Source organism: Chrysemys picta, chromosome 2, assembly GCF_011386835.1.
Source record: "Chrysemys picta bellii isolate R12L10 chromosome 2, ASM1138683v2, whole genome shotgun sequence".
Lineage (NCBI taxonomy): Eukaryota > Metazoa > Chordata > Testudines > Emydidae > Chrysemys > Chrysemys picta.
This window is the reverse complement of record NC_088792.1, coordinates 174,867,466-174,886,562: the sequence shown is the minus strand read 5'-3', so window position 1 is coordinate 174,886,562 and position 19,097 is coordinate 174,867,466. Positions and strand designations below refer to the sequence as shown.

The 19,097-nt window shown below is 45.3% G+C and overlaps 1 protein-coding gene across 4 annotated transcripts in view; it reads left to right on the top strand.

Moving 5' to 3' along the window:
* Positions 1-19,097, top strand: part of F13A1 (coagulation factor XIII A chain) — a 300,639-nt gene that overhangs the window by 221,131 nt on the left and 60,411 nt on the right. For all 4 annotated transcript variants that reach the window (XM_065584922.1, XM_065584921.1, XM_065584923.1 and 1 more), the window contains one exon: positions 18,609-18,860. In XM_065584922.1, the coding sequence (XP_065440994.1) occupies positions 18,609-18,860 (252 nt within the window). The remainder of the gene's footprint in view (positions 1-18,608; positions 18,861-19,097) is intronic.

Sequence of the window (19,097 nt, the reverse complement as noted above, 5' to 3'; positions counted from 1 at the left end):
CTGGGCTGGGGGGCACACTGTGGCTGGGCTCTGGGGGTAGGGACTGAGGGTGTCAGGGCTTGGAGGGTGCCCCGTGGCTGGGCTCTTGGAGATAGTGTTTACAGGTGTGTGGGCCGGGTGGGGGAGTGCCCCATGGATGGACTCGAAGGGAGGGGGGGAAGGGGTAGTGAGTGTCTGAGACCGGAGGGGAAGAGTTTTCCCCCAAGATGTGCCCAGCTGGCATGTGTGACACACCCACGCTGAGGTTCCCAACAAAAGCATAACAGAGAAACAGGAACTGGTTTGTCATAGAGGTTTCTTTACCTCTCTACTCCTGGAGGAATCTTTCTTGTTGTCTGTATTGTTACTGACATACTTGCTGACCAGTATTTTGAAATAATTTACCAAAATAATTGAAACTGGTATGATTATATTGTGTTATTTTGACAAATAAAATATGCAGAATTTTGCAGAAATTTTAATTTTTTTGGTGCAAAACTTTTAATTTTTGACATAGAATTCCCCCAGGAGTAGTTTCCTGTACACTACCAAAACTGTTGATGACTTTATATGGTACATCCTTATTCTAATGAGATATTTCTATGCATTGTTGTAAATCTTAGGGCTAGTCATACCTTCCTTAAATTGCTTCATAAATCCATAGATATCGGTCTATCTATAAATGTTATCATAAACCTCTAATTTATCAATACACTTCAGAAATGGTCATAAATCCCAGACCTCTCGGCTAATCTCACCCCCACTTCCCATGCATCTATAAATCATGGAATATTTCTCTGAAACTAGAGCAGAAACTTCCTTCTCTCTTTTCTGTAGCCTTATAGGGCAATGCTCAGAGGGACTGTTACTCATTTGAAATCAGTCAAGAGTAAAGAATTCTAAGGCCTGATCCTTTATGCTTTATTCAGGCCAAACTCCCAGGAAAGTCAAGAGCGTATTTGCATGAGGAAAGACTTACAGTGTTAGTGGCCCGGTCCAAAGCCCTCAGAAGTCAATGGGAGTCTTTCCAGAGCCCAGGTCCTTAGTCTATTTTTAAAGAAAAAAAATGTCACTCTTAATTGATCAGAACGTTTTTTGACATTTAATACAGAAGCAGTAAATCTTGTGCTTTCTGAGATGAACTTTGCCAATGGAGTCGTTTTTGCCCATTGGATTCAGAAAAGATTTCTGACTATTTGAGAACATTGCCTGGGATGGTCTGTTTTCTCGACAGTATGTCTGGTAAAGCACGTTGTCTCAGTCATTATGACAATATGCAAAAGAGGACTGCCTCGGTCACTGTGACATTGTGGCAAAGCATATTGTCTGCCTGTTTAATCAAAGGCCATGGTTTAATTAAGTAAATATTTTCCCCCTTTAAAAAGAATGGATTCTCATAAACATACAGGAACGCATGATGGGCTGAGCAGAGAGTCCGTGTCACGTCCCATATTGTTTCTGTTTTCTAAAGAAATTCCCATTCTTTGGAGCCAGAATTATTTATGACCATTAGAACACACTTCCTAAAATTGGTCCAGGACATAAAAACAACTGCATGCCAGCTGCTAGCTAAGAACAACAAATCTATTTGTTTTCTGCATGATAATGTTGAGGGTATATTATTCTCACCCTGGCGTTCTTTGCCAAAAGCTAGAAAGGCATAGGAAAGGAATTCTCTGAGACCTTTTACAAAATCAGGATTTTTTAATGCAAAAAGACCTAGATTCTGTTGCTCAATTGCATCTATGCAACAACAGTAACTTTTAAAACTTAGCTTCTTTTTTTTTTAAATGCCTTTAATAACTAAGAATTAGTAACTGCAGTGGGTGTTTAGCAGGTTTTAGCCCAGGGAATGTGGTCAGATCTGGGTAAAGTTGTGCTGATGTGTGTTTTTTCAAAATGTTTTCAAGTCTGCATGCAGCCCTGCTAAAGGCGATGCTGTTTGAAGTTAGGAGGGAACCAGATGTGACACTAAGGCAGCCTCTTAGAGAGACTAATATCTTCAAGGATTTGTTCCTCTGTGATCATTTGGGGCAGGAAGGTTGGTTTTTTGTTTTTGTTTGTTGCTTTTTTGACAGCTGGATGTTTGTAAAAATTATTCATGAACGTTAGCTGATCATGGTCCCAGAGTACCCACCTACCATCCTTAGGCTGTTTGTTATAATAAGGCTTACCTCTGTTACAAGGCTACTATACTCTGGCTCTCAGCTCCAACTTATTTATCATCCTGTCACAATTATTATACTTCCAGGACCTGCTTGGAAATGGATTCTTTATGCTGTGTATGAAGGGTCTATCTGGGTAAAATGAATGAGTCGAACAGGAAAAATATTAACCTCACTGTGTATATAATAAGTCTCCCAAAGGAAGACAGATTCTGGTCCCTTTTTTAAAATATCTGCTAATGAGAATTTGGCTGAAAGGGATACTGCGAAATAGTGTGGGGCCCCCACATTTTGATATAGATCTTTAAACTAATGCACTCTGGCGCAGGTGGGGGAATATCTTCTGGATTCTAAATATATCTTTAAAAGAAAATCCCATTACTCTGTCTGCCAACAAAAGTATCGCCACTGATTTGTGGGACCTGTCCAAAAACATCTTGCGCTCCCTCTGCTGGCCCTGTAGCAGTAGTTAACGAATATGCCCTAATTGCAGAGCAATACTGATATCAGTATGTGCTCACTGGTGCACATACAATGAATTAAACCAAAATTACATGTTAGCTTCAATCTTGATTAGAACAATGGAGCTGGAGGAGGAAAGCCCATGAGAGTTTTCCCTGATTCAGAACTGTCTTGATGTTTGTTAAGCTGAAAATAACAACATTGGTGTATCTATTTGGCAGGGTTTTGTTTAAAGAGCTTGTTAACTGGAGGAAGATTACTCTTGTGTTGCTGACTGAACCTTATTCTGCCTTTCCTTCCTCTCTCCCCCACAATCACTGTAAATTCCTCCCTTATGCTCTACAACTATATCCAGCATTAAGCCTAGCATACTAGAGTAACTAACAGGACCTTGAGGTAATGTTGATATACCAAGCAACCAAGACATACTTTAAACAGAGCGAATTTCTATGTGGGATACGTGTGTAGGTGACCACAGGTCTTTGTTTTAATTTAACTTGTTTATTCTTTTACTTCTAAATCAATATGCTTGTAGCAGTTGTTCATGTGATGGTGGATGGTCATAGTTTATCTCCCTGTACAAAAGGCTGGGCTGTGGTTTTTGTAGGTGCCTTTCCTCATGTTTTTGGAGTACCTTAATGCACATTCTGTTACTAAATAAGATATTGGACACCAGCAGGAGAAAGCCCCAAGCCAGCAGTAAGGATGGAATCCCAGCCACATTGAATGGCAGAACTCCCATTGACTTCAAACAGGTTAGGATTTCACTCTTAAGTATTTGTTTACTTCCAAATAACTAGGCAGTGTTGGCATACCCAGGCCCAGTAAACTATGGGCCAAATTCATGCTGTAACGTTGCACTCTATATGATTTTATGAAAATATTCTAATGAGTGTGAATATAATGTAACTGGAATATGCTTCATGCAAAAGGTCTCTTGTAAGGTATCATTACAAAGCTTATAATCTACTGAGTGTGGCCATCCTATTTGTATAAATGTATCACTCTTGTATCTGAAACTAGAAAAATGAAATATAACTCTGAGGTCCTATTGTAGTTATGCAAAGTGTGGGCCATTAATGGTGGTTTGGAATCTTGATGACTCCCATCAACCAGGACAATTGACTGTGGATGGCTCTGTTTGCTTGCAGGCCTTCCTGTGAGTCAGGCTGGGAGGAATGAGGGCTTGAAGTCTTACAGTGACATGTGATCATGTCACCTGAACTGGAAGCCATCTTTAACCTGGTGATTTTCCATTTAGAAGGATGGGTGGGAACCCGGAGAGGAACAAAGGACTCCTGCCTTGTGCAAAAGATATATAAGGGGGTGGAACAGAACAAAGGGGGCTGAAATCATGAAAAATCCCCTAGCTACCATCTGAGCTGGAACAAGGGCAGTACCAGGGAAAGGACTGTGGCCAAACTAGGAAGGCATCCAGTCTGTGAAAGAAGCTTTTTGAAACATCTCTGAGGGCATGCATCTGATGAAGTGAGTATTCACCCACGAAAGCTTATGCTCCAATATGTCTGTTAGTCTATAAGGTGCCACAGAACTCTTTGTCACTTTTTACAGATCCAGACTAACATGGCTACCCCTCTGATCTCTGAGGGTGTTATTTTATCTGTAATCACTTTCTTACTGTATTAGGTTTCGACTTGCGTGTTTTATTTTATTTTGCTTGGTAATTCACTTTGTTCTGTCTGTTATTACTTGGAACCAATTAAATCCTACTTTTTGTATTTAATAAAATCACTTTTTACTTATTAATTAAACCAGAGTATGTATTAATACCTGGGGGGGCAAACAGCTGCGCAAATCTCTCTATCAGTGTTATAGAGGGTAAACAATTTATGAGTTTATCCTGTATAAGCTTTATACAGGCTAAAATGGATTTTTGGGGGTTTGGACCCCATTGGGAGCTGGGCATCTGAGTGTTAGAGACGGGACCATTTCTTAAGCTGTTTTCAGTTAAGCCTGCAGCTGTTGGGGGACATGGTTCAGACCTGTGTCTGGGTTTGTAGCAGGCTAGTGTGTCTGGCTCAAACTGGCAAGGTTCTGGAGTCCCAAGCTGGAAGGGAAAATGGGTCAGAAGTAGTCTCAGCACATCAGTTGGCAGTCCCAAGGGGGTTTCTGTGATCCAACCCGTCACACATGCCTCCGTCAGGTAAGTGAGCTAGACTCAGGGGAGGGTTTAATGAGCCCTACATCAGTGCACCCATGAGGTGGAGAAGCACAATCAATTTCCCAGCACAGGAGAGCGCAGAGTATTATTGTCCATACTAGCTGTCCCAAAGAACATGTATCGGAATGGGGTGAGAACACTGAGTGAAGTCATGGCCACACACCTGCATCATTTACCCTATTACATAGGAGTGGCAAACAATGCCCTTCTCCTCATCCCATCCCACCCCTTGAGCCTGTACAAGCCACACACAATTGAGACCTGAATGTACAAATATGGGCCACATCCCACTTGCCTTCAGGGGAGTAGTCCCTTCTGAGTTCCGTGAGTGAAGTGAGACAACGCTGGCACCAAAGTGAGGCACTTTCCTTATAATGAGGGATTATTCTGGGGCATTACGATGAGTTACTACTCCATAAACATTCTTCAAAGCACTGTTAGGAGGGGACTGGATGGTTCTAGGTAATAATTGATGAGTGAGCCTTTCATGTTTAGAAGTCTTGTTTTAAATTCAGACCAGATCAATAGTGACCAAAAGTTATTGCTGTCTGGTGTCCCTTTGGTGCCCTGTGTAAAATGTGTTGATGGTTTCAGACCAGTCCCTAGTAGGCAGATGTTCGCATCACAGAAAGTGCAATCGCTGACACTCCTGTTGTCAGTCTCAGGCCACAGAAAGGGCAAGGACCGAATGAGCCTGGAGACTGAACTTCTCTTGCCTCTCACATCCAGAGGTGATTCCTGAGGCATGTCAGTGGGACTGTGAGATGATGGAGCTAGTAGTACCACTGGTTGTTTTGTACATAAACAATTTAAGTTTCCAGTGTGATCCATCTGGCTTTTCACAAATCCTCAAATTCACTTTTTAAAAATATTAAGGGGAAAAATATTTTATGATTGGCAGAGCTGGTAGCATCACCTATTATTAAGGTTGCCTGACACTTCCCATTATAAGGCCTTGTTATTAGTTGTTTATAACATTGCAAATTTTAACCATTTGTGCTGAAATTTTGCATGCTCATTGGATGTCTACCTCAGGCTGAATTGTTTCAGAAAATTTCAGCCAAAATGGTTTGGCTATTTCTGAGAATGAGGCTAGAGAGAAGTACCTGGTTTTTTTTGCCCATGCTAAAATAGTCTGGTGACCTTTTTTTTGTGACGCTCTAGCACCTATATGCTTTGGAGCAGAGACTTGAAATTTGTCAGGGATGTGCCTTTTGCCAGATTTGCCCAAGTTTTAAGCCTTTAAAGAATCATAGTTTGGCCATGTTCAGTAGAGATGTCTTAGATTTTAGTAGCTTAATTCCCTGAAGATTCTACCCCCACTGGCATGCTCCAGCCAGGACTTTCCCTGCAATTGCACCTCAGGGCTGCTCTGGGCCAGGTCAGGCCAGTTCTGGCCATCTGAATTGAGAGCTGGGAGTACCTCTACTGTGCTCTCAATGACCTCTTGCTGGGCCCAAGAAGCATAGAGGAAGAAGCTGCCTGATTTGAATGGAGAAGGGAGAAGCGCCTGATCTGCAGGATTGGGGGCAAGTAGATTGGAACAAGGAGCCTGTGGGGAGAGGACACTGGGACTGGTTAGAGAAGGTGACTGGGTATGGGAGCCAGGGAGGAAAATGGGTGTGTCAGTGGAGAGGGGGAATTGGGCACTGAGAACAGATGAGAAGACTAGGACTGGTTGGGCAAAGAGACTGTGACAGGAGTGAGGGGCTTGGAGATTGGACGAGTTGTCTAGGGAGAGAGATTGGGACTGGAAATTAGTGGAGAGAGGGAAAAGAGGAAGGCAGGATCAGGAATAGCTGGGCAAGGAGACTGGGATGAGAAACCATGGGTGGGAAAGACTGGGATAAGGTCAGATTGGAGGTGATTGGGCAGAAGGGGGGGTCACATTTAAGGGGTGTGGGCAGAAGAGTCTGTGCTCTTTGGACCAAACTCCCTCCAGATCCTGGAATGGAGTCAAAGATCCCTGAGTCTCACCATTCCTCTAAGTCAGCAAATATCTGTGACATCCACTGCCAAACGCTCACCCCCCTCTAGTGCTGATCCACTTGGAGGATGACTACCTGCTATTGCTATCAGTTATTCCATTAGCTCAAGTGCTGGAGGTTTGTGTGGTGGCTCTAAAGCTTCCAGCCCTGCGGATGACCAGTGTGGGTGTCAACATGATGGCATTTTTTGGGTGTGTGGTGTTTGTTTGCTAGGTTCTTTAAAAAAAAAAAACTAAGAATTTACACACAAAATACGTTAAATGAACATTAAGGTTACAAAGACACGCACTGAAAAGTTAAAATATGACAGAACTAAGATTGCCAGGGCAACCTTAATTTGGTCTCCTTGTATTATGATACAGACTTTAATTACATAATTACATACTCCCCCTTCCCCCTCCCCCATTTGTTTCAGAAGTTGGAAGGTGTGTAGTGAATGAGGCAGGGGATTGCAGGAAGAGAAAGGACGGTCCCATGGTTAAGGCAGTTGAATGCTGCCCTGGAGACTTGGATTCTATCCCTGCCTCTGCTACAGAGTTCCTCTGTGATGCTGGGCAAGTCTCTTATACCAAACTTTTCGCAGTTGGTCACTAACTGGGTGTTCCTCATTTTCTGGATGCCTGAGTTGAGACTGTATGGTCTGATTTGTTGAATTGCTGAGCACTCACAACTGCAGTCAATAGGTGCTGTGTTTTTACATAGAAAATGCTATATAATAAGTTCTCTGAAAAATTAGGTCCCAATTTGGGCACTTAAAATTAATGGATACTTTTGACCTTAATTTCCATGTCTCAGTTCTCCTTCTGTAACAAGGGCATAATAACCTCTCACCTCACAATGGTCTTGTGATCATTCATTAATGAAGCGCTCAGATGCTATAGTAATGAGTGCCATAGAAAAGTGCATGAGGAAATCAATAATTCTGTCTTCAAAGCAGGGTTTGAGTAGTGTGGAGTAAATAAAGCCTGTGGCCACACATTGAATAATGAGGAGAAAGTAAAATACCATGAAGTGAGCACCATCCATCCTGTGTATTGAATGAGGCCAGGGTCCTGTGGAAAAAATAGTATGTAAATGTGTATTGAAGACTGAATTCATACTATGCATTGCATAATCCATCAGAATCACTCTGTCAGTTCCCACAAGCCCTCAGTTCATTGCAAATGATGACAAACCAACCCCAACTTTTTCACTCAGCACAGGCACCCTAACCACTCCCAACTCTAGAACCTTCCCAGCATCCCTTGCTTGGCAGTCTCTGCCGTCTCCACTCCTAAACCTTCTTGCTTCTTCTCTAACAAATCTTGACTGACTCCCAGCAATAGGGACCTCCTTTATTACACCCATCCAGACCTTTCTGCTACCCTTCTGGACCTCTCTTGTTCTCATCTCCCACACATATATAACCCTTCCTCCTACTTGCTTAAACCACCTGTAACACCTACCCATCCTCAAGCAAGTTTCTCCTCGTGGACTTTCAAATTCATTCAGTTTCTGCACCAACAAATTGCAGTAGGCAACATTTTTAAGGGCTAAAATATGACTAATGGGATAAAAGGATTATGAGGTGCTCAGATACTATAGTGATGAGGGCCATATAAGCATTTTAGGTAGATGTGTTAGCAATATTTCAGGGAAATTCTTGCAGAAGGCAGTGTTGTGCATTTAATAATTGAGTGATAATCATGCCAAAAAAGAAGGGAAGTGGGAAAAATCTTACCTAATGACGAAGAATAACTAAAGGCCTTACAGGCCAAAAAAAGACATTGTAACTGAGTTCTATCCTGCAACTTTGTATTACTATATCAATTCACATTTAACATTAGGCCTTTATCTGCTAAAGACATCTTAAACAGTGTCAAAGTGAACCCATACATAACTTTTGATTTGCATAACTTCTTTTTTCCTCACATCTTCATTCTCTCTCTCTCTCTCTCTCTTTCTCTCTCTCGTACACTCACACTCACATATATGGTTTAAAGGGAGGGGTGATCAGGTGCAAAAGCTTCTGCCTAAACTCTACTTAACTCCGAAGCTAGTGAATAGGATTGCCCTTTTCCTTGAGGCATTGCTGTTCTGAGGAGCTCTCCTCATTGTGTTGAAGTGTAGACATCAAAGACATGCTTTACAATCAGAAGGGACTATAGTTCATTTATTAGACTGGCAGACAGTGTTTGATGCCACTAAATACAACCTTAGATTAAAAACATGTAGTGCCAGAAAGGGCATAAAGTTGGGAACAAAACCTTCCAGAGATAAAAGATAATGACAAAAGCTGTAATTTAAAAATTACCAGAGGAATTCAATGTTTAGTAGGCAATTCTTTTTTGCTACTTGTTTACATTTAATAAAGCAATACGCTGCCAGGTCTGAGATGGCTAGGGGCATGTCTGCATTGCAATTAGACACCCGTGGCTGGCCCGTGCCAGCTGACTTGGGCTTATGGAGCTCAGGCTAAGGGGCTGTTGAATTGCAGTATAGATGTTCAGGCTCAGGGTGCAGCCCAAGCTCTGGGACTCTCCCACCTTGCAGGGTCCTACAGCCTGGGCTCCAGCCCAAGCCTGAACATCTATACTGCAATTCAACAGCCCCTTAGCCCAAGTCCCACAGTTCTGAGTCAGCTGGTATGGGCCAGCCCTGGGTTTTTAATTGCAGTGTAGCCATCGCCTTAAGCGTACTGGTAAAAGGATACAAAATAGACCGAGGCCTGGTCTACACTACGGGTTTAGGTTGACTTTAGCAGCGTTAAATCGAATTAAGCCTGGACACGTCCACACGACGAAGCCCTTTCTTTCGACTTAAGGGGTCCTTTAAACCGGTTTCTTTACACCACCTTCGACGAGGGGATTAGCGATAAAATCGGCCTTTGCGGGTCGGAATTGGGGTAGTGTGGACGGAATTCGACGTTATTGGCCTCCGGGAGCTATCCCACAGTGCTTCATTGTGACCGCTCTGGACAGCACTCTCAACTCAGATGCACTGACCAGGTAGACAGGAAAAGACCCGCGAACGTTTGAATTTCATTTCCTGTTTGCTCAGCGTGGAGAGCACAGGTGACCACGCAGAGCTCATCAGCACAGGTAACCGTGATGGAGTCCCAGGATCGCAAAAGAGCTCCAGCATGGACCGAACGGGAGGTACGGGATCTGCTCGCCATATGGGGAGATGAATCAGTGCTAGCTGAACTCCGTAGCAGTAAAAGAAATGGAAAAGTATTAGAAAAGGTCTCCAAGGCCATGAAGGACCGAGGCCATAACAGGGACACATAGCAGTGCCGCGTGAAAATTAAGGAGCTACGGCAAGCTTACCACAAAGCCAGAGAAGCAAACGGAAGGTCCGGGGCAGAGCCGCAAACTTGCCGCTTCTACGCGGAGCTGCATGCCATTCTAGGGGGTGCAGCCACCACTACCCCAACCGTGTGCTATGACTCCGTCAATGGAGAAACACACAGGGAAGACGGTTCGGGGAATGAGGAAGATGAGGATGGAGGTACTGTAGGTAGCTCACAGCAGCAAGGAAGTGGAGAAACCGGTTTCCCCAACAGCCAGGATATGTTCGTGACCCTGGACCTGGAACCAGTAACCCCCGAACTCACCCAAGACCCTCAGGGCACACAGGAGACCTCTGGTGAGTGTACCTTTGTAAATATTTGTAAACATTACACATGGTTTAAAAGCAAGCGTGTTTAATGATTAATTTGCCCTGGCAATCGCGGCCAGTACATCTACTGGAAAAGTCTGTTAACGTGTATGGGGATGGAGCGGAAATCCTCCAGGGACATCTCCAGAAAGCTCTCCTTCATGTACTCCAGGCCAGTAGCACGTAGTCTGGAATCATGGCATAACAAAGCATGGCAGCGTATGGTCCCAGTGTTTGCTGGCATGCAGACAATATCCATTCCTTATCTCTCTTTGTTATCCTCAGGAGAGTGATATCATTCACGGTCACCTGGTTGAAATGGGGTGATTTTATTAAGGGGACATTCAGAGGTGCCCGTTCCTGCTCTTCTGAACAGAAATGTTCCCCGCTGTTAACCACACGGTGGGGGGAGGGGTGAAGTGATCATCCCAGAGAATCGTGTGTGTGTGTGTGGAGGGGTGGTTTACTTGGGTTTGTGCCGCATGTTAACCGGGAAACCGCAGCCCCTCCTTTTACATTGAAAACCCATTTTAAATGGCCAACCCAATTCATCCTTGATATGGGAAATGCGCTGCTGTTCGAAACCTTTCCCGCATATTAAGAAGGTTAAAAAAGCCAAAACACTGTGGCCTACCATGGCTGCCTGCAAGCCGAAATATGTTGCCTGGGGCACTGCGTGAGTGATCTCTCATACCAAACCGGCAGGCAGAGGAAAAATGCGACCTTGTAATGAAAGAGTGTACCCATTGTTCTCTAAAATGTGTCTTTTTTAACCACCTCTCCCTTCTCCTCCACCAGCTGCAAATGTTTCTCCTTCGCAGAGGCTAGTGAACATTAGAAAGAGAAAACGGAGGATGCGGGACGATATGTTCACGGAGCTGCAGATGTCCTCCCACGCTGATAGAGCACAGCAGAATGCGTGGAGGCAGTCAATGTCGGACATGAGAAAAGCACAATATGAACGAGAGGAGAGGTGGCGGGCTGAATGGCGGGATGAAAAGAGCAAGTGGCGGGCTGAAGACGATAGGTGGCGTCAGCTTGCAGACAGATGGCAAGAGTCAATGCTCCGTCTGCTGGAGCATCAAACTGATATGCTCGAGCGTATGGTTGAGCTGCAGGAAAGGCAGCAGGAGCAGAGACCGCCGCTACAGCCCCTGTTTAACCAACAGCCCTCCTCCCCAAGTTCCATAGCCTCCTCACCCAGACGCCCAAGAACTCGGTGGGGGGGCCTCTGGCCACCCAGTCACTCCACCCCAGATGATCGCCCAAGCATCAGAAGGCTGGCCTTCAATAAGACTTAAAGTTTTAAAATGCAGTGTGTCCTTTTCCATCCCTCCTCCCCCACCCATCCCAGGCTACCTTGGCAATTATCCCCCTACTGCTGTGAGGAACTAATAAAGAATGCATGAATGTGAAAAAACAATGACTTTATTGCCTCTGCAAGCGGTGCTCGAATTGGGGAGGGGAGGGTGGGGTTGGGTGGTTGGTTTACAGGGAAGTAGAGTGAACCGGGTCGGGGGGGGGGTGTTGGAGGGTTCATCAAGGAGAAACAAACAGAAGTTTCACACAGTAGCCTGGCCAGTCACAAAACTCGTTTTCAAAGCTTCTCTGATGCGCACCGCGCCCTGCTGTGCTCCTCTAACCGCCCTGGTGTCTGGCTGCGCGTAATCAGCCTCAACCTCCCACCCCGCCATAAAGGTCTCCCCCTTACTCTCACAGATATTGTGGAGCGCACAGCAAGCAGCAATAACAATGGGGATATTCTTTTCGCTGAGGTCTGAGCGAGTCAGTAAGCTGCGCCAGCGCGCTTTTAAACGTCCAAATGCACATTCCACCACCATTCGGCACTTGCTCAGCCTGTAGTTGAACAGGTCCTGACTCCTGTCCAGGCTGCCTGTGTATGGCTTCATGAGCCATGGCATTAAGGGGTAGGCTGGGTCCCCAAGGATCACGATAGGCATTTCAACATCCCCAACGGTTACTTTCTGGTCTGGGAAGAAAGTCCCTTCCTCCAGCTTTCGAAACAGACCAGAGTTCCTGAAGACGCGAGCATCATGTACCTTTCCCGGCCATCCCACGTTGATGTTGGTGAAACTTCCCTTGTTATCCACCAGGGCTTGCAGCAGCATTGAAAAGTACCCCTTGCGGTTTACGTAGTCGGTGGCTTGGTGCTCCGGTGACAAGATAGGGATATGGGTTCCGTCTATGGCCCCGCCACAGTTTGGGAATCCCATTTCAGCAAAACCATCCACTATTGCCTGCACGTTGCCCAGAGTCACTACCCTTGATATCACCAGGTCTTTCATTGCCCTGGCAAATTGGATCACAGCAGCCCCCACCGTAGATTTGCCCACTCCAAATTGATTCCCGACTGACCGGCAGCTGTCTGGCGTTGCAAGCGTTCACAGGGCTATCGCCACTCGCTTCTCAACTGTGAGGGCTGCTCTCATCTTGGTATCCTGGCGTTTCAGGGCAGGGGAAAGCAAGTCACAAAGTTCCATGAAAGTGGCCTTACGCATGCGAAAGTTTCGCAGCCACTGGGAATCGTCCCACACCTGCAGCACGATGCGGTCCCACCAGTCTGTGCTTGTTTCCCGGGCCCAGAATCGGCGTTCCACGGCATGAACCTGCCCCAGTGACACCATGATTTCCACATTGCTGGGGCCTGTGCCTTGTGAGAGGTCTATGTCCATGTCAATTTCCTCATCACTCTCTTCGCCACGCTGCAATCGCCTCCTCGGCTGGTCCGGGTTTCGCCTTGGCATGTCCTGGCTCTGCATATACTCCAGGACAATGCGCGTGGTGTTCATAGTGCTCATAATTGCCGCGGTGATCTGAGCGGGCTCCATGATCCCAGTGCTAGCTATGGCGCCTGGTCAGAAAAAAGGCGCGAAACTAGTATCTGATGGACCAGGAGAAGGAGGGAGGGCGGGAGGGAGGGAGGGCCGAGTGATGACATGGCGTACAGGTACAGGAACAGGGAATTAAAATCAAGAAAGGTGGCTTTGCATCAGGGAGAAACACAAACAACTATCACACAGAATGGTCCCCCCAAAGATTAAACTGAAAACCCTGGGCTTAGCAGGCCGTTGATTTCACGGAGGAAGGGGAAGCAAATGAATACAGAACAAATCTATTTTTTACATCTTAAGCTGGCAGCCGACGGTGCAGCATGACTGATAGCCTCTGCAGTACGATGACGACGGATACCAATCGTAATATACCATCTTCTACCAAAAGGCAAGGGGCTGCTGCTGTGTAGCAATGCAGCCCCACGTCTGCCAGCCCCACGTCCGCCAGCACCCAGATCGCCCTCAGCCTCTTCTGGGTGCTTAGCAGACAATACTGGGCAATTGGCAGAAAATAGTATACTATGACTGATAGCCATCATCATCGAGACAGTAGCATGTCTGCCCAGGTGCCCATGATTGACAGCCACTGCAGTATGACGACGACGGATACCAGTCATAATATACCATCTCCTACCAAAGGGCAAGGGGCTGGTGCAATGCAGCCCTACGGCTGCCAGCCCCACGGCTATTACTCATGCTACACCATCTACCGCCAAAAGGCAGTTAGCAGCTGCTGCTGTGTAGCAATGCAGTCCCACGTCTGCCGGCACCCAGAGGACATATGGTGACGGTGAGCTCAGCTGAGCTGAGCGGGCTCCATGCTTGCCGTGGTATGTTGTCTGCACAGGTAACCCAGGTAAAAAGGCGCGAATCTATTGTCTGCCGTTGCTGTGACAGAGGGGGAGGGGCCTGACGACATGTACCCAGAACCGCCCGCAACACTGTTTTGCATCATCCGGGCATTGGGATCTCAACCCAGAATTCAAAAAAAAGGCGCGAAAGTAGTATCTGACGGACTAGGGGAAGGAGGGAGGGCGGGCCGAGTGACGACATGGCGTACAGGTACAGGGAATTAAAATCAAGAAAGGTGGCTGTGCATCAGAGAGAAACACAAACAACTGTCACACAGAATGGTCCCCCCAAAGATTAAACTGAAAACCCTGGGTTTAGCAGGCCGTTGATTTGACGGAGGGAGGGGGAAGCAAATGAATACAGAGCAAATCTATTTTTTACATCTTAAGACGACGGTGCAGCGTGACTGATAGCCCTCGGCATCTTTCTGGGTGCTTGGCAGCAAATACTGGGCGCTTGGCAGTTAGTGTATTACGATGGCCTTCAGGCCTATTGCACAATCTGCTGCTCAGGGAAGACTCTGCTAATGTGCGATGAGCCAACTTGTAATAGGACGGTTACCAGTCGTAATACATCATCTACTGCCAAAAGGCAAGGGGCTGGTGCAATGCAGCCCCACGGCTGCCAGCACCCAGATCGCCGATGAAGGCTACCAGTCTACTGCACCATCTACCGCCAAAAGGCAGTTAGCAGCTGCTGCTGCTGTGTAGCAATGCAGTCCCACGTCTGCCGGCACCCAGATGACATATGGTGACGGTGAGCTGAGCGGGCTCCATGCTTGCCGTGGTATGTTGTCTGCACAGGTAACCCAGGTAAAAAGGCGCGAATCTATTGTCTGCCGTTGCTGTGACGGAGGGGGAGGGGCCTGACAACATGTACCCAGAACCTCCCGCGACACTGTTTTGCATCATCCGGGCATTGGGATCTCAACCCAGAATTCCAAGGGGCGGCGGAGACTGCGGGAACTGTGGGATAGCTGTGGGATAGCTACCCATAGTGCAATGCTCCGGAAGTCGACGCTAGCCTCGTACTGTGGACGTGGTCCGCCGACTAGAGCACTTAGAGCATTTTATGTGGGGACACACACAATCGGCTGTATACAACCGATTTCTATAAAACCGGCTTCTATAAATTCGAACTAATTTCGTAGTGTAGACATACCCCCAGTCTCATCAAGGTTGTTGGCTTGAATCAGTTCAGGTCTCTGGTCACTAAAATTTGTCACTGTCTGATGGACACAGGGTGATTCATATGAAATGAATTTGCTGTCAATCCAGGTTCCAATGGACAGAAGTTCACATTATGGAAACCACCATAATTAGCAACTTTGATGGCAGTGTTAGCAAAGGGGACACAACCAGTGACTAAGAACAATTCCATTGTGATCAGGTGTCTTTAGACAAACGTGACTAAGCCCTTGTCTACACTGCCACTTACAGCGCTGAAACTTTCTTCGCTCTGGGGTGTGAAAAAACACCCCCCCAAGCGCAGCAAGTTTCAGTGCTGTGAAGTGTCAGTGTAGATAGTGCACCAATGCTGGTAGCCACGCTCCCGGAGCTGGTAGCTATTCCCCTCGCGGAGGTGATTTTATTACAGCGCCGGGAGAGCTCTCTCCCAGCACTGGAGCCACGACCACACAGCCGACATTAAAGTGCTGCTGCGGCACCGCTTTATTAGACATACCCTAAGAAAAATGAGGACTAGGCAGTGCAAGGGATTGTTAGGGATGTGTGGGGGATTGAATTTGGCCTGTGAACAAAGGCATTACCATTTAACGATTGTTTATCTCTCTATTTGTAGCCACAGCTCAGTTTCGGGTGGACATACGCCCACCTCATAAAAAATATCATCACACAGTAGCACCCTTTTGGAAATCTCAGAGGGGCCAGGGACTAATGTCTACTCCCATCTCTAGAGGACCCTTTAGATCAAGGATGAGGCACATCTCAGGGCACTGCAAAGGAGCTTGTACTGCTGTATCTGTTCTATGGATAAATGGAAGACTTGGGCCAGATATTTTTTAAAGATATATAGGTGCCTAAAGATACAGTTAGGCACCTAGTGGAATTTTGAAAAGCACATAGGCACCTAAACACCTTTAAAAGTTTGCCCCTTAGTTTAATAGGCTGTCAGCTGGGCAACTTTCAGCAGCACAAAGTTCAGACTTTCCTCTTATCTTTTTAATTGAATAAACCAAGCAATTTACCCTGCTCCTTGGGATTAGATGGTTTGGAAGTTGCTAGTGATGTCTATTGAATAATCCAACTTGTTTATAAGGATTTCTGTAATAACATTCAGCTATGAGACCTTGTCTCTGAACTTCAGTGAACTGTTATTACTTTCAAATTCACTCAATGAATTCACTTCATGAAGTTCAGAGCAATATCCGATTCTTAATATCTTTGTAATGTAGCTTTACTATTTCCCTTTTGAGTTCTAATATATAAATGGAATCTTATTCACAATAGACCCAGTTCACCAGCATGTGCTTAACTTCAAACACAAGTGGCCCCATTGACTTCAATACAACAACACATGTCCTTCAAGCTGAACATGTCCTTAAGTGCCTGATAGTGTCTCTTCTAAAAATATATATTAATTCAAATGCAGAAGATATCTAGCCATTATCACTTTAACAAATATAATCTTCATATCAGTAGTACAGCTCCTACTACAGCACAGATCAGAAGATTTGTCAGGATTTTTGACCAGCTCTCTTGTCATGCAACCAGTGATTTCCTATTAATCATCTGAATCTAAGGGCTGCTAGAGTCTGTGCTGTAACTCATGAGAGGCTTCAGAGTGTTAGTCTGTATCAGCAAAAACAACGAGGAATACTTGTGGCACCTTATAGACTAACAAATTTATTTGAGCATAAGCTTTTGTGGGCTAAAACCCACTTCATCAGCTGCACCGAGTGGAAAATACAATAGGAAGATATATATATAGGAGTACATGGAAAGATGGGAGTTGCCTTACCCAGTAGGGGGTCGAGACAAATCAATTAAAGTGGGCTATTATCAACAGGATGAAAAATCACTTTTGTAGTGGTAATTAGGGTGGCTCATTTCAAACAATTAACAAGAAGGTGTGAGTAAGAGTAGGGGCAAATTAGCATGGGGAAATTAGTTTTTTTTTTTTTTAGTTCTTGTAGCGACCCATCCACTCCCAGTCTTTATTCAGGCCTAATGTGATGGTGTCTAGTTTGCAAATTAATTCCAGTTCTGCAGTTTCTCATTGGAATCCAGGGAACTGGGGACAAAGGTGGCTTACAAAAGGCCCCATGCTGCTTCTGTGCTGGTGGAATTCTCACCTCCCTTAATGTGGATCCTGTTCAGCTTCTAAATGGTACCACATTGGTGTATACAGGATGGCAGAACTGGTTCCTAAGTCTAATGCGCACTCGAGTATTAATACCAACCCCCTACAAAAGAGTAAGAAAGGTATTTTCAAAAGCCGTACATGTATGTGGGTTTCAAGTGTGTAGGTTAAGCTAGTTGATTGGCTCTGCTGTCATCGGCTGCTGTTTGTTTATACAATTACTGTACATCAAAAGTGGAAGCAAAATACTTACTGTAAAGGGAAGAAGGATCAAATCCAGCACCAGTTTAAAGGGCAATCCTACATTCAGATCCAAATTGTTAGTACCCAAAAGACTGTCATCTCTTATCCCTCTACATCTTAATTTTTAATGGCCTTTTTAAGATGTCCTGCACTTCAGCTTCCTATGTTTGCTATTGATTTTTGTTTTTTCTTTCTAATTCCTTTTTCTTTAGCAGGATTCTTACTTCTGTTGCATGCACCAATAAACAGAATATGTAAGGTATCTGGGTTGCTGCATCCCTGGACGTTAGGGCAAAAATGGCTATGTATGTGGTCCTGAACAATCCATCAGATGGAAGCATAGTAGAAACTCAGAGGCTGGGCTGTGTTATAAAGTTCAGATCCAGAGCTGGATTTATGTTATCCCAAAATGTAGGGATGTTCAGATCCGGGACTATCTCTACGTCAGCATTATAAAAATAATTGGAAAGGAAAATCAGTTACATGCCCTGCATACTCCACTTCAAAGTACATAAATGCTATATTTTCACTCTACTATTATTAGACTTGTCTGTCCCTGTGCGTTTGCTTTCCAGTCATCTATATAAGAGCTTGCTAAGATCTGACTTATGATTTATTAAGGCAAGGATCAGTTTGGAGTTCAGGAGAAGTGTGATGCAATATCTAAACAATACTGAGATGTGGTGTTATCTATTATTCATATGGCAGCAATGCCTACAGGCCAGGGCCCTGCTGTGCTAAGGACTGCTGTATCTGTAACAAAGACAGTCCCATATAAATTGAAGAGGAGACAACTGGTGGATGCAGCAAACACATGGGGTGGGGGGAGGGAGCACAAGGAAATGATGAGAGACTTAAATTGAGGCATTTACAAAGCTGTCGAATACATTCACAGAAGGATCCTCCTCTCTTTCCATTACTGTAGGTCGTTATCCACAGCAAAACAAAGGCACTTACATCCCAATCCCTTTGGTTGAAGAACTGCAAAGCGGGACATGGGGAGCCAAGATTACCTGGAAGGAGGACAGTTCCATTAGGCTGTCCATCATGTCTGCTCCGACCTGCATTGTGGGGAAATTCCGCCTCTATGTCGCTGTCCTGACTCCCTATGGCATCCTCCGGACAAAGAGAAACCCAGAGACTGACACCTACATACTCTTTAATCCCTGGTGCCCAGGTGAGCGGTGTGCAATATTCAGATGTTCATACTTCTGCGGCAAGGCCCATCTGTTTCCACAGGCTTTTGGGGAAGCAGGGGTGTGATAAAGTTTGTGATGGGGGGGGTTATTGTCTGGGCTTGCCTTCTTATTTTTTTAACTTGTGGTTGGTTATTTTCTAGTTTGAGTGAGCAATAGCTGGTGGCTTTACTTTAACTTTTGGTAAAGGTACCTAGAAGCCTGGATAGCTGCTTGAT